The sequence below is a fragment of the Gymnodraco acuticeps genome, unplaced genomic scaffold (genome assembly GCF_902827175.1).
Source record: "Gymnodraco acuticeps unplaced genomic scaffold, fGymAcu1.1, whole genome shotgun sequence".
In the NCBI taxonomy this organism is placed as follows: domain Eukaryota; kingdom Metazoa; phylum Chordata; class Actinopteri; order Perciformes; family Bathydraconidae; genus Gymnodraco; species Gymnodraco acuticeps.
Genome location: NW_022991435.1, coordinates 3,451,347 through 3,467,430, shown reverse-complemented (window position 1 = coordinate 3,467,430; position 16,084 = coordinate 3,451,347). Strand labels below are relative to the sequence as shown.

Here is a 16,084-nt window from a genome sequence, read left to right as displayed (position 1 = left end):
CTTTTCCATGGCCAGCAGTTAGGCCCCGAGCCTGTTTTTCAGGTTTCAGGCTCGAAAATGACATTCTCAGAACAAATGACCATGTATCTTCCCTTCTAAAAGGGTTAAATTAATAATCTTTTTTCTCAAAGTAATGATAAAACTGTGAGTTTGATGTAGACATGTCAGAATCAATATAGATGTTTTTATTTTAAAGAAAATTCAGATTGAACATGGTAAAAAACTGTAAATTATAGTGTCCGTCCAAAATATATTTTGTACTTATAGTGAAAACTAACCTTGGATGATGGGTTAGTAGACTAAAAGCTTTAGGAATCCAAAGTACAACATATAATAAGTACCCTGTATCAAGATTGATGCAAAACAAGTGATATTTGACCTTTTTAGACAGATTTAGCAAAAGAAACCTCTTCTGGGGCCATTTGATTTGGGTGGATTTTCCTTATCTCTGGCCCCCCTTCTTCGATTTTGACATGTGACATCTCTGTCTTTTCTTAGGCAATGCCGCATGATGTATGCACAAGCAAACATTCTCCTACGTAAGTTTGGTGCATCGGCACCGTTAGATTCTGTGTCTCCTTGCGATCATAAACGATGTGTTGGATGTGCACCTAGGATAAGTAATAAGGGAGCTAGGAGTGATTATCGGTGCAGTAATAGGTTAGCATTTTTCGCTCAGGGGTCATTTAGATGCTTCTTATGAGACTTGTGTTTTGTTTTGGTAAAAATGGTTTGTATCATCAGTTAGCTGAGATTATTCCCGTTAATCTGGTATAACACATTAATAGGTTCTTAAATATTAAGATCCCCTGAGACACAGTGTCGTGAGAAAAAAAAACAAGGGTACCCGCCGGCGGGGACCTTGGGGCTTAACAGGTTTTAAACTAAGCCAATAGTTATAAACTTTGTCAGAGTGTTGTATTCTTAAGTATCTGCAATTTAAAAATTCAAATTAAACTTCCCTTGCAAACTAAATGATATGCTTACAGACTGATCTAAATGTATTATTTATCTTAGGGTGCTTTGTCTGATGACTCTGCAAATAAAACCAATTACACAAAAACCAATTGTACGCAATCCCTCCCTTCCCCAAATAAAACCAATTAACCAATCAGTCACTGTAGGCTGATTTCATTTGCTATTAGGCGTCATTTAGTGAGGGCTGCAATAAAGAGCGGCAGATAATCAGCACCACATTTGATTATCCATTGAGGGAATTATAGACTCCTCGATGTGAGGAACTGGCCTCTTTACAGAGATTATTTCTGTTATTATGGAGCTGAATGGCTCAATCCGATTTAGCACTATCGGAGACAGCACCAGTGTTGTGAATGGCACTGACACTGACATTTAACTTATGTGTGTGTGCATGTTCCTAAACTTACAATCTAGTTTAATTGACCCGTTTTTCAAATTGTACGCAAATCACGTACAATGTATTGGAGCGCTAACCAATGGAAGCACTAGTGTTACGTAGTGATGTCACTATGTTACAGAAGTAAACAAAAAAGTCCAATGGAGCCGTTTCAGGCAGGGGGGGGGAGTGTGTGGGTTACAATATGTTGAGCTGACATGGATATTTTGCTTCGCATTTCATTAGACAAAGTAGGGAACAAGTCATAAAAAATGGTGATGAATCACAGAAATCAAAGAAACCCTCGTGAATTTTCATCAAAAGCTTTATTACAGTTCAAGGGTAGGAAATAAACGTATTCTACAATGATACAGGAAATAAATCAAATAAACACAGAATAAACCATAATTTCAATTTCAAACACAGTTTTCTGTCTTTTAAATAATTTATTAAATATGACCAACTCTCTATACTTAAAGGTGGGGTAGGTAATTTTGAAGAAACCAGCTCGAGTGCGCTAGAATTTGAAAATACACAGCTGGAAAAAATCTGCCACTCCTTACAGAGCCCCTCCTCCAACACACCCAAACGTGCACATGACCAATGAGGGCACGAGATAAGTTTGTGCACAGATGGAAGGCTGACAGGCAGGTAGGCCATCCAGTTATTTTAGCCGGCCCGGCTAAAATGATTGGTCGTGCTTTTTACAGTACTACGGCTTCCACAGATGACATTTTTTTTTATGGATTTTTTGTCAAAGCACTTCAGATATTCATTGCTATTGGGATGTTAAGAGCATCCCATGGAATATAACAAAAAGTGTATCTCGAGCCAGTTTCTCAAACTTACCTACCCCACCTTTAAGGATGTGTAGTATTTTCAAGGATGCTACATTATTGTTAAAATTGCAAAACCATCTACTCGAGTATAAGACAAATCTGTTGAGGTTTCTTTCAACATTGCAGTACAGATCAGGACATTTTAAGACACTATTTTATTCTACAATGTAGACCTAACTACATTTAGCAAAACTGGATCAACTCCCTCATGCTGCAGCCCTTCTCACAGCAAATGTCAGATATTTTTCCGACAGCCCGTCTAACTCGAGGGGACAGGCGGTACAAGTGAGGAGCCAAGGTGAACACGTCCTTTTCTCCATTGGATTCTGGCGAAGTGTGGACCGTCTCCGTAGCCTGGTGCTCCTCTGCAGAGGCGTCCTGGTCCCCTGTGTCGAGGAAGAAAACATCTGGGATTAAGAGAGAGCCCTCGAAATGTGTAGTCGTCTGCTTGAAACTTCTTGTGAAACTCAAAAGGAAACATATACATTGGTTTGGAGTCAACACAAACAAGAGATATTGCCTGAATAGTGAATACAAATTATATTGTGCATCATATATTGCTTAAACAGAGGTCAGACATTCAAAAAGTTAAATAAGAACAGTAGTGATCCTATGTTTAGTATAGAAGTCAGCAATGCAACCGTTGTTTGAATATTTCATATAAAACACTTACAGGTGTTTTGATGCTGCCCCAGATGTACGTACGAGATGCTTCTCCTCAGCCGAGAGTTACCACAGTGCGACACTGCCAGACGAATCAGGTCTCTCCCACACAACTGGATCCTCTCCTCCCCATGAACCACACACAGAGCAGCCACCAGCACCACCATCAGAGACACCAAACACTTAGCAGAAGACATTGTAAGACTGTTTCAGATCCTAGGGTGGTCAGTGGAGAAAGGAACCAAATGGACTGGTGGTTGAGAGGTGAGGATGGGATGTGCAGTGAGCAAGAAGGATGCACGCCGGTGATTTATGAGATGAATTTGAGGGGGCTTTTATAGTCAATGTGGTTTCAAAAATGCTGAGGCTACAGAGTCTTCCGAAAAATGTATTTAGCCTTGGTGAAGGAAAAGTATGTCCTGATCTAGTGCTTACCCTGAGAATGATGCAAAGTCTCCTCAAGGCTGAAACTCTCATTGAGATTAAAAACCTGTCCTGACAGGGTCAATCTTAAAAACATTGGGGTATCAGTCAGAGAAGTCCGAAGAATTAGCTAATTATTTTGGCCTTTGACACTCTTTGGAACCCAACACAGGTCTGAGTTTGGTCATTTTTAAGAATTGTAAAGAGGAAAAGCGAGATAGCTTATAAACCCTGTGCTTACAGATCCTAATGTTGTTTTAGGGTTTTTCATTTTCTTCCCCACTCTTTTTATGCACTGTAAAATGTTTGGCTGTAAAATTACAGTAAATTACTGGCTACTAGTTGCATGGATTTCACAGTAATTGACTGTAAATATTTCACAGTAATTGACTGTAAATATTTCACAGTAATTTACTGTATATATTTTACAGTTAATTAGAATAAAAGTACAACTAAATACTGTGACTTTACAGTTGCCATGCCCATGGAATTACTGTGATATAGCAGTACAGAGCTGTGGTATTATGGTACCTTGCTGTACATAAATTACAGTAATTACCTGTATGTTCACGCTATTACTGTAGAAGTAATGCAACACAGTAGCCAGTAATTTACTGTAAATATACAAATCTAAATAATACGATAATATATTGTAAATTTGACTGGGATTGTACCATAACTACACAATTAAATCAGCTCAATCAACAAAGAAAAAGCCCATTTTAACTTTTTATTACTCCATTGAAGTGCAAAGTACATTTCACAGTGTCTTGGAAATGTTGTTACGGCCCCAACCTCTACTCCGCGGTAGTGGCTTGTGCTGAGACCCGCAACACGAAAGAATACACGCAATAACCGGTACTTGGTAACGAGCATTTATTGATAATCAGCCGTTTGCTCACACAAGCGAAACAAAAAGAGGTCTGGAGGACTGGCCAAAAGGAACAAACAGAAGGAGGGAACCCGAGCCACACCACGGGCCGTAGGACCCAGAACTCCCCCGCCTAACCAAAAATCAAATATAAACCCTATGGGAAACCAAATAAAGCCACGAAAACTGGACTACCAGGTCCTCCAGGCTAAACATAAACACATCTGCAAAAATATGGCCTACAGCTCAGAATGGCAAAGAGGTATTCTAAGGACAGTGTCTCCGGCGTTAGGATAGGCGAGACATCCTTCTCCTCCAGCTTCTCTTTATATATACACACGGCTGAGTGGAATTTGGAACACCTGGGCAGAGGCGGAGCCAGGGGCAGACCAGGTGCACCTGGGCAGAGGCGGAGCCAGGGAGACAGAAAACAAGGAGGGGAGCACTTAACACATGTCTACACAGACATCCACTCAAAGTCAACCATTTTTCTGAAGAATGTGCTGACATGGGGGTTTAAATTGCCATGCCTCTTTTTGGCTTTCGAGTCCGTCTCAGGATTAATGCCCAGGATGCACCTAAAAACACTAAGCCAAGACAACAATTTAAATGTTACATAGATTTATATGTTGCATCGTTTATTTGAAGGCAGATGCAGCGGTGCCCCTTTCAATTGAAGTAAAACCTGCACCAAAGAAATAAATTAGTATTTAAAGCCAAGCAAGAGCGATAAAAGCAAGAAAATCACTTAATTTGTTGTGTTATCACAGAGGATGGTCTGAATACAGTATTTTACTATGAAATAATACAGTAACACGTTGTGAAATCCTGGTAATAATTTATCCTGTACATTCACAGTAATTAACTGTGCCTGTATTGATTTCACTGTGAAATTCTAAATTACAGTGTTATATTGTGAACATTACAGGTAAAGACTGTAAAGTGGTAAAACAGTAATTTATTGTAAAATATTACAGCTAAATATTGTGAAATCATGGTAATATTTTACAGACATGTCTGTAACATTTACTTATATTCATTTGGAATTTCTGAAAAGTCCAAATTCATGTTATTGTGTTACCGTGAACTACTTGAATACGTGTTGCTTTTGCAACTTATCTTGACACATCTTGAGGGATGGAGCTAATTGGAACAGAGAGTGATGGGCAAAGATATGTCAAGGATATTGACTATTCACACACATGGTCACCCCAGGACGTACTGTGGTTGCATAATCATGACGGAGATGACTGTTTCCCAGCAAATGACAAATATGGAAGGTGGCAGTTTAACATCTTAAATGTACTTCTGTCTTGATTGCAATTATATCTCTCATTCTCCTCAAGGGTAAGCAGTGTTTGGCTTATTAGATAGCAGGATTAGGAATTGAAAATAACAATCTTACTTGTTTATTATTTTTGACTCACAGATTCCTAATGTGTATTTCCTGTAGAAGGTCCTAAAGTTTTTTTCAGTTAAAAAGTTCAAATTGATATTTTTACAATATACAAACAATGGAGTAAATTACTATGTGTAAAAACTTTTCACTTCCAATCATTCCTACATAGCATTTGAGCTTTTATTGCTTTTGTTTTTAGGACTGTTCTGTCACCGCCATCATCAACCTTGATTAGCAGCAACAGTTGTTCACAGCTCTGATAAAAATGTGTGTTTACTACCTGCCCAGCACCAAACAGCAGAAAGGGAACAATAGCAACTAGCTGGTAACACAGTGGATTATTTAGCTGCCAGATATTGCCATCAGAAGTTTGTGGCGACTTATATTTTCCTTAAAAAAAGTTAGCAGTGTTGCTGTGTGTGCTTGTGAACCACACCTCTAAGCTAAAACGTATTGCTTAATGGTCCCCTATTATACTCTTTTTCAAAAAATATACATATATATATATATATAATATATTATAGGTCTCAGATATATACAAAAAACAGATATATACATATATCTGATATATATCAGATATATACAAAAACCAAACAGATCATGCGTTGTAGCATGTCATATACTACAACTGTTTCAGCACTGTTTCAAAAGTGCTGATTCTGTGTCTTTTGCTTTAAATGCAAATGAGCTGCCACTCCCGACACCTCTCTGCAAAGTGTTTGGATTTTTTTTTAAAAACACAATTGGTGCTCTAGGAAGAGGTGGGCGGGTGTTACCTTCGTTGGTTATTGTCTAATTTTCGCCCAACCCCAAAAAACAGTTGTGACTTCAAAAGAGAGAGAATATTTTTTCCTGAAACTTTCCGACTAATTTTCTTATCACGGATGGGACACAAGTGTTTTTCAAATACATGAACAAGTGGAGTTTGCACAATAGAGGCCCTTGTATGTCATGTATACTGCTCTAAGTTCATTCAAATTGATATGCTTGTGTATGAGGTATAGTCACACTTTTTCTGGTTTGACAAAGATGATATATGAAATATAACTTTTTACAAGCTAAACTAAAGTCAAGATTTTGATCTTCATCTCTTCTCCAACATTGGGTTTGGGCCTCTGCCTGTCTGTCTGTATTTCCCTCACCTGATGTCCCTCTTGACTACATATATTCCCCTCCAGTCAGTCCTGGCTGAGTCACAGGAGACAGACAGAATCTCTGGGTACTCTTGAGTTTTAATTTATGCTGACGACACTACTAAATAGGGATGCACCGAATATTCGGCCACCGAAAATTATCGGCCGAAAATGGTTAAAAAGGCCCTTTCGGCTTTCGGCCGAAAGGGTTTTAGCACCGAAAAAATATCACCGAATGTCAGAACAGGCTTACGTTGGTAACCTAACGTGTTGTTGTGATGACGTAATAAAGACGCGGCGACCATGCTCGCGGCTGGCTCACAGTGGGGGGGGAACATTGACATTTGTCATCGAGATTGCCCTGAGCCTTTAACAAATCGTATTAAATAATCTGATGACAGACTGTAAACAGAATAGCTGAAATTTTAACAAACTAAATAACTCAGTTACCTCTAATCATTAACCCATGTTTGTATAATGTAGTTAACTCCGTGTGTTGCTGCTAGCATACATAACACCTGACGTGGAAACGTTACTCCTGGATGGGGCTACAGAGCTGCTAGAAAGACGGTCGAACCCGGTACATTCCTCCGTCTGCATGCGGTGCACTTTTGCTAAATGTTTAGACAAATTGCTCGTGCTTACATGCTAAACTCTTATTGCACTTATGGTAACAAGTATTCTCCACATCGAGACGGGTCAAGTTTAACCACACCTCGGAGCTATGGGCTCAGAACAGTCTCATAATACACACATACACACAGAAGGATTCACACTTGTATTTCATGATCCGCAAAAGGATTCACACTTGTATTTCCGGATCCACACTTGTGTTTTTCAATGCACACACAAATGTATTCCGTTTCATATAAATGTAAATAAAATCCAAATACAGAAAAAAGTTTTACATGTGTATTTTTGATCCTCACATATTTGTTTTCCGTTTAAATCCTCTGAACCTGCAAACACAAACAGCTTTCTGTGCACGGATCGCTGTGCATTCGTGTGTGGGTTTTTTGACTCCCCTGACGGTCAGCCGATTCGTACTTGTAATTATTTCTATCTATAGCCAATCAGATGTCTCCTCAATTCTAAGCCAATCACATGAGCGCGCCCCCACGAGGGTAGATTTCTTGCGTTCATGACGTAGCGCTTCATGTACGCATTTTGCGCAGTCCGGAGCTGACAGCTCCATGGAGCCTGCCTGCAGGCGCTAATCTCAGGACACCCTCCACTCTCAGTACAGCGCCACTTTCCGAACAGGAAATGCCCGAAAATACAAGCCTTTATATTATTAAGGCACCGCGCCACTTTCCAAACCATTGATGAATGCTTGTGTACACAAAAACGGCAGGCAAAACCGTTTTAAATGTGTGTTTCCTGTATGGCGATTGCGAATACTGCTGCTTTATTTATGTCTGTATGAAGTTGTTGTGAGTGTGGAGGGAGCAGCTACAGGTTAGCTTAGCCTAATCGATCAGTGCACTACGAAGCCAGTGCTAGACAGTGACCTCGGGGGGGAGCCCCGCCGGTCATTATCGGCCGATATTCACTCTTAATAGTTTGATCGGTGCTCTCTATAAAGGCCGATCAGGAGAGCTGGATCTGATCGATATGGACATAAACGCGAGTGAAGTATAACCGGATGCAAGAGATAGATCAGATCAGCTGCTGAGTCTGAGACACGCTGCTCTGCATGATCACCTGATGCTCCGCCCTCTGTTTAGCGAGCTGATCGGACTGCGCAAAATGCGTATATGAAGTAATCTTACCCTCGTGGGGGCGCGCTCATGTGATTGGCTTAGAATGAAGGAGACATCTGATTGGCTATAGATAGAAAAAATTACAAGTACGAATCGGCTGACCGTCAGGGGAGTCTCATAAAACCCACACACGAATGCAAAGCGATCCGTGCACAGAAAGCTGTTTGTGTTTGCAGGTGCAGAGGTTTTAAACGGAAAACAAATATGTGAGGATCAAAAATACATATGTAAAAAAAAATTCTGTATTTGGATTTTATTTACATGTATATGAAACGGAATACATTTGTGTGTGCATTGAAAAACACAAGTATGGATCCGGAAATACAAGTTTGAATCCTTCTGTGTGCATGTGTGTATTATGAGACTGTTCTGAGCCCATACGGAGCGCGTTCTCTCCGCCATCTCCGCAGTGTGCTCCGCTGCATGTAGCAGCTGCGTGTGTGTAAACTGCCCCGCCCCCTCGCACACAGACGGGGGAGAGAGATCTCGTCTGATCGAAAATACATCATAGACGAATTTGTTGTCTTTGCATTTTAGAAACGAGTTGGCGACACTAAGACTGCGATATAATGTTTTTAGCAATAATACATGACATATATAAATGTACTGTATGCATTCAAAAGTGCTGAATAAATGTTTTATGGACCCATAATAGTGATTATTATTTAAGTTAAGTTTTGCCATAATCATGTCTATTTCCATAATCAGGTAGCTGAACAACATTGGTAAAAAATGTATACATTATATATATATATATTTCTATTAATCATTTTCGGCCTTTCGGCATTCGGTTTTCGGCCAACTGTTTCCTATTTTCGGTATCGGTTTCGGCCAAGAATTTCCCATTCGGTGCACCCCTACTACTAAACCACTGGCATCTTTCGCATTATCCTGTAATACTATTAGACAGGAAGCATCGTCCCTCAGACAAATGAGCCAAGTGTCTGTTAATAGCAATGGAAGTTTGTCTCAAGGGAATGTGGATGGTCCTGATTATAGTGGAGAGAGGCTAATACAAGATGGGGTGCTCTTTCTCTTTTTGTAATTGTAACCGGTCTGTGGAACAAGTACTTTTATATATAATAAATTCCAGCGTGTTTGTACTCTGTATTCTGTAGTTTTTTGCATTTGCACAACAAAGAAAAACAATGACATAATAAAATATTGACCCATTTTTCAGAATTTGCAGGAGAAAAATATTTGTGTATATTTGCAGTAACTGATTGGACTCTTGTTACAAAAAATAAAGCATGTATATACATCAAAATGTTATGAAATATCTAGAAAATGCCTGTAAAATGAAATACTTATCATAAATGAACACTCTTTGGCCAGCTTTTGTTTGCACTTTCTGACTAAAGTTCATACAGTAACATATTTTAAAGCACTAAAGCTGTCAAAAAACACAGAAACTGGATATAGTTTTTTTCCTTCACTAATTATTTTTGTAGATAACAAGGGGGTAATAGCTATATTAATCTGATGATTTTCACATCATCTCATTGAACATACATTTTATAAACTTCTCATAAATATGCAGAAATGGTCTTTCATATGGGAGAAGTCGGGAGCTAATACTTCACAGGGCTCTGCTTTTCTATATCAAATGCAACCAGTGCATGTGCTGGGTGTTTTGCCATGAGTGGAGGAACCTCTTCAGTTGAAAAAGGTGTGTAAATCTACATAAACATATGTTCGAGAGTAAACTGTAATCGTGGTCTGTTGCATTTAGTGAATAATCAATACAATATAAATGTGCTTCATAGCTCTCTGGTCTTCAGAGAACTGCTGCCCAGGACAGGAATCTCATTATTGGTTTTAGCCAAGCAAAGCCGGCAGGTCACGGCTTGAACGCAGGACAGGGTCATGCTTGATCCTCACACCTCTGGTCAAGAGAGTTTAGCTCTCCCTCCCTGTTGTGATCAAGCCAAATAATGACATGTTGAATGACTTTAATACAGTAATTGACAATGCCCATGTAACCTGTAGCCCAAAAAGTAGTTTTTCCTTCTTTATCAAATGTTACTTCCATCCTTCCTGAAAGCGGATCATAATCTGTCCAAACCTATACATGAATAGATATCTACATACACATGCAGAATCTGTTGGCAATAGGACAAGATTTTGGTATTGGAAGTTTTCTGGTTTCCACTTGCAGTCCAACTAGTATTGACCCAATAAGTGTTAGCTGGCTGCTTGAATGTTGGAAAATAGTCTGTTTAAAAAGCTCAAAAAGCAAAATGCATTGACTGAAATGCAATCTTGGAACCCATCAGATATCGTCTGATAAGATTTAGCTTTTTATTTATTTGCCCCATCTTAAAAGGTATGTAAGAATGGAGAAACCAGCTCGAGTGCGCTAGAATTTGAAACTACGCAGCCGAAAAAAATCTGCCACTTCCTTCAGACTTCCTTACAGAGCCCCTCCTCCAACACACACGAATGCGCACATGACCAATGAGGGCACAAGATAAGTTTGTGCACAAGATGGAAGGCTGACAGGCAGGTAGGCCATCCAGTTATTTTGGCCGGGCCGGCTAAAATAATTGGTCGTGCTTTTTACTGCGCCACGGCTTCCACAGATGAATTTGTTTTTTGTATGTATTTATTGTCAAAGCATTTAATGTATTCATTGCTCTCGGGATGTTAAGAGCATTCCATTGAATATAACAAACAGTGTTTCTGAAGTGAATTACATACCCCACCTTTAAGCCGGTTCTGAAATTGGTGCACACCTGATCCGATTATCTGTGCCATCAAAATAGTCACAGCACATGACTTCTGCCGTTGTCTGATCGGGCAGGAGGCCTAAGCGCAAATCCTGGTAATCCTTGACAAAATAAAAATTACACTACTGCACGTTTGTTCCTGTGATAGACCCTGGTTCACCTCTCCTCCCCTCACAACATCAAGAGCACGCTGACTAGACAGATAAATAAATGCTTTATTTGTCAATAATATCATGATGATGCATTCACAGAAATCTGTGAGGCTTTATTGCTTGTACATTTGTATTTTCTTAGACTAGAAAAGTAGAAGGCAATGACTACAATGCTAAAACTGACTGGTATTTAAATCAAGGCTATACTGCAGTTGTGTGGAAAATCAAGAATGTCAAGAGATTAGCTGTTTAAAATAGACTATGTATAGCACTTCCTGTTAAATTGATTAAAGTATGACATTGCTTCTTAATAATGTTATTCCTTGACCTCCTCCTTCAGTTAAGCTGGAATTAGTAGCAGTCGAGTACTATTCCTGGAAGCCGACAACAAGCTGTCCAGCAGGAGCATCTTGTCCATTTGACAGAGGAGTCATCGGCCATAGCGTGCAAACAGTACCTACTGCAAAGCTGAAGCTTAAAGCTTATCTCAACTTGCCACCGCCTCCATTGCCCCCTCCCCTGGATTGTCTTAAATCACGTAGGCTGTAAATTGGGAGGCAGACACTGTCTCACGATTTCCCCACCCATTGGTGATAAGGCCTTTCAGAATGTGCAAGGTTTAAACTATTGGGCAGCTAAGTCCTCGCTCTCGTGGACAGTTTGCCTTCCAATGGGCCGATAGTGAATCTCGTCGTCAGACTCCTCCAGCTGGGGTTCGAAGCAGTTGTCAAACTTGCGCCTCAGACGTTTCTTGAGCTGGAATGAGCGCACAGTGTTTGAATATGTGTATTCTTGTTCCTTCAGTTTAGCGTAATAGTCTGAGAACTTGTTGAACAGGATGGAGATGGGCATGCCGTTGAGGATGATGCCAAAAGAGATGCATCCAAACGCCACACAGCGGCCCATATAGGAGATAGGGACCACATCCCCATAGCCCACAGTAGAGATGCTCACCTGTAGGAAAAGAATCAAGTGAGTCAGCATACATGCAGCACTATTTGAAATAAGAAAATGCAAGAGCAAGGGGCAGGATCCCCATGCTCAATACTCCTGTGCCTCTGTTTTGATTATTTTTTTGAAAATTATAACTTAAGATGGTGGAAGAATGTAAAATTGGGATTTCCCTTTTTACCCCCAAAGAGCAAATGCTCATCCTCATCGTGCCTATCCTAAAATGCCCTTTGGCCTTGGAGAGTGCAATAATTAAAATGTTTCTTGTACTGATCAGTTGATGTGTCGCTAAGATGAGAGTTAAGAGGATCAAATTCTCTTCAACACTTTCCGTCTCTCGAATGCAATCACTCTGTCTAGCCACAAACAAGATGCATTACACCGTATTAGAGGGGATTAGACACATATCAGTAACAGCTGCCACCAGATGAATACAACCCAAATGACCCTAAATGACAGTTCATGAAATTGGAAAAATAGACTAGTAAATTAAAACAAAAAGCAACCAAAGTTTGGGGAAGTTATTATTTTTAAGCAGAACAACACAACATGGTTCATAAGAAATGATAAAGAAATACTATTTTTTAATTACCATAGTTTGCAACAAATGATTTAAAGGAAATCAAAAGTATTGGTGGATCCTTTGAATATGTATTCCTGAACATTAGCATATAGTTCAGATAGTTTATTAGCTAAATGTACTGCATCCTATACCCCATAGTCAATTGCCGGATGTATCTGACACAATTTCTATCGACTAGAATTGTAAAAGAAACCGGAATCTTTTGCAATTTCTTTGGTGGTCAGAATGTGTTTAGTCCAATATTCGGTTTACACCATTATCTCTCTTTCCAATAATTAAAAGAATAGTTTGACCTTTAGGGGGAAATGCCATGAGTTATAAGAAGATTAGAGTTACCATTAGAGTTGGTCCCATCTTCTAAATGCTTAGTACCTTTAGTTGTTCCATACAAATAATGTTGTTTCATGACGTGTCCGTCAAGGTCAAGGAAAATGGTAAGAAAGGGGAAAAATAACTGACTTTACACTATTTGGATGCAGCTAAGATCGTATGATACAAATGTTTTTCAGCAAAAATAGAGTTCTACCTCTCTAGTCAAGGTCAAGAAAATAAACCAAGAACCAGAGTTTAGGATGATTTGGACGTTGAAGTTTATTCCACTCACCGCTGCCCACCACCAGGCGTCTGGTATGCTGGTGAACGGTGTTCCAGGCTGATCGATCTCCACAGAGTGCATCAGAGCAGAGAAGGTGAAGATGCCCATGGCGATGAACAGAAACAGACAGCACACCTACATAGTGACAGAAAAGTACATGTAAACAGCTGTGCCCAATCATGTTTGGAGATCTATTCATACATTGAAGACAACCAGCAAGTCACATGACAATTTTAAGCTGTATTATGACTGAACTAAAATACCTAAATATTGTACATGAACTACTACAAAATGGTCACGCAGATCTTTTTTTAAATGAATAGCAACATTTTCAGTTTCAGTTTGCCAAGAACACCTTAAAGCGTAATTACTTTTTACCACCTCGACTTAAAAACAACAAAGCCTTTACTGTGCTTCTTCTCTTTTAAAAATGGCGAAGGTTTACATAACTCTTCGTGGGTCCTGAGTTATCAAGTTCCCAGGATAAACAGTACACATTCATCAATGGATTTTGGGGGGATTTAGGCGGCAGGGAACATAAGCTCAACATATTTTAATGTTATGATCATACAAAGCTGTATAAAGTTGATACAGTGACTTGTTAGCTTAATGATGAAGAAGCAACATTAGCATCTGCTGTTGGCTTTGTTATGGTCTCTGCGCACTCTTGAGGGAAATATCTGCTTTTTAGCTGCTTAATGCACCACTTTGTTTACGAGCTAGCAGTAAACTTTGTCTCTTGGCAGTTAAGAGCTTGGCAGGAAGTGGCAGGCGTGAAAACAAAAACCATGAGTTGAAAGACCCTAAAGTGTGTGTAATCGTTCTGTGTCAGGCTCATTAATATGAGTAGTTTTACTTTTATTGTAAATCAATTATTATAGCCTTAACTTCGTATGTGAGTTAGCTGGGATCCATTGTTTTATTTGTGCACGTCCCCTCAATAAAGTATTTTTGTGTTTCTCATATATTTGCCTCCATACCTGCTCAGAGCACTGTCGGATGGTAAAGCCAAAAGCCCTCATGCCTGTTGAGTGACGAGCAAGCTTCAAAATACGAAAGATGCGCATCAACTTGACCACCTTGAGCACCTTGCTGATTTTGCTGACCCTCGCCATGGCCTTCAAATCCTCTTTTGCACCAATGTCTTCTGAGTCCATTACAAATGTTTCAAACATGATCTGGAGGAAGTAGGGCATTACAGCGACCACGTCAACAAAGTTCAGGGCACTCTTCAGAAAATGCTTGATGTTGGATGTGGTGAGTAAACGCAAGAAGTACTCCAAGGTGAAGAAAAGGATGGAAGATATCTCTACCCACTCCATGTAGGTTTTGCCTCCAATTTTGTACTGCCTCAGTTCATTTACTGTGTTCATTGTCATGGCAACAATGGAGATGAGCACAAAGAGACTGGAAAACACGGCAAATGCTTTTGCTGATAGTGAGGAGTAAGGATCCTCCATCAAGTCCCAGAGGATCTTCCTTAAGCCTCCGAGAAACATCTTCTTGTATCCATCGTCATCTTGGTGAGGCTTAATCTCATCGATCAACTCCTGGTTCACCTTCAGTTGGTCTCTGATGTCGTCTACTTTCTCCTCAAACAGAATGCGGCAGCACCTGGGAAGAACAAAATGTATTGTCTATTCTGAAGAGAAACGTTCGCTTAAATTACACAAAAAGCAACAGACCAACCTCTACTTTACACAAAGTAAATATTCAGTATCTACAGCATACCTTGGAGTGTCCTTCAGTTTTAACCCCCAGAATAACATCTCTTGTTCAAAGTGGATAGGGCAGAGACTATCCATCACCCACAGGACATTACTGCAGTAGAAGTGGAAGATGTAGTGGAAAAACATGGGGTCCCTGTCGAAAAAGAACTCGTTGTTCTGAACGTTGTAATCGTCACAGAGCGTCAGACGTTTGGCCGGATCTTTACAGAGGACAAGGACTCCAATCCTGGTTTTTGGGTGTTTGAGGATCAAATGCGTCGGAATGTGAAATACCTTTCCGCCTACATTAAGGTTGACAATGTTTGATTTCCTAGGATTTTTCACAGGTTTTTCCTGATCTTTTCCCGTCTTTTTTTTCTCATCAGGTGCATCAAGGTTTTCCATAGATGTCCATGGTTTTATAGAGCTGTCCTGTGAAAAGGGGAACTCACAATCCTGGTCTTCAATGCTGTGTGAGAAACTCACTTCCCGTTTTATGGTTGCAAAAAGACTCGAGCGACGCTTTTTCAGTACTTTGATATTGGGCTTTAAAGCCTCCATTGTGACAGATCCTCAGAAAACAAAACAAACAAACAACGGTTTTGTGTCAATCAAGTCAGTGAAAAACAATAAGTATTCAAAGACATCTCCATTAAGGCTTAATATCGTCCTCTGAAAAAAATGCTTTCAGGTTGAAATAAATGTGAAGAAAGAGCGACCGTGCTTGTCTCTCAGTGTCCAAGAAGATCAACAGCATGAGTGAGGGATTCAGCCTCTTTACTGATTCTCTAATCCTATTGCTGTTCTTTCTGTCCAAACGCAAGTTAAAAATACTGTTCACGAGGATTAGTGTTGTGATTTAAGGCTTTGAGTTCTGAGAGAGGCGGAGAGAGTGCTGTGATCACAGTGTTGTAAAGCTA

General features: G+C 39.8%; 2 protein-coding genes across 2 annotated transcripts; both read right to left on the bottom strand.

The window, feature by feature from the left end:
* Nucleotides 1–2,376: 2,376 nt before the first annotated feature.
* insl3 (insulin-like 3 (Leydig cell)) lies at nucleotides 2,377–3,053 on the bottom strand. Its single transcript, XM_034195975.1, has 2 exons — nucleotides 2,861–3,053; nucleotides 2,377–2,579 (listed from the first exon to the last, which is right to left on the bottom strand). The coding sequence occupies exons 1-2, from the start codon at nucleotides 3,051–3,053 to the stop codon at nucleotides 2,377–2,379; spliced, it is 396 nt and encodes a 131-aa protein (XP_034051866.1).
* Nucleotides 3,054–11,427: 8,374 nt separating this feature from the next.
* Nucleotides 11,428–15,725, bottom strand: si:rp71-39b20.4 (potassium voltage-gated channel subfamily V member 2). The gene is made up of 4 exons (XM_034196201.1): nucleotides 15,187–15,725; nucleotides 14,436–15,069; nucleotides 13,465–13,590; nucleotides 11,428–12,280 (listed from the first exon to the last, which is right to left on the bottom strand). Exons 1-4 carry the CDS (start codon nucleotides 15,723–15,725, stop codon nucleotides 11,951–11,953), a joined length of 1,629 nt encoding a protein of 542 aa, XP_034052092.1. The 3' UTR covers nucleotides 11,428–11,950.
* Nucleotides 15,726–16,084: the final 359 nt, after the last annotated feature.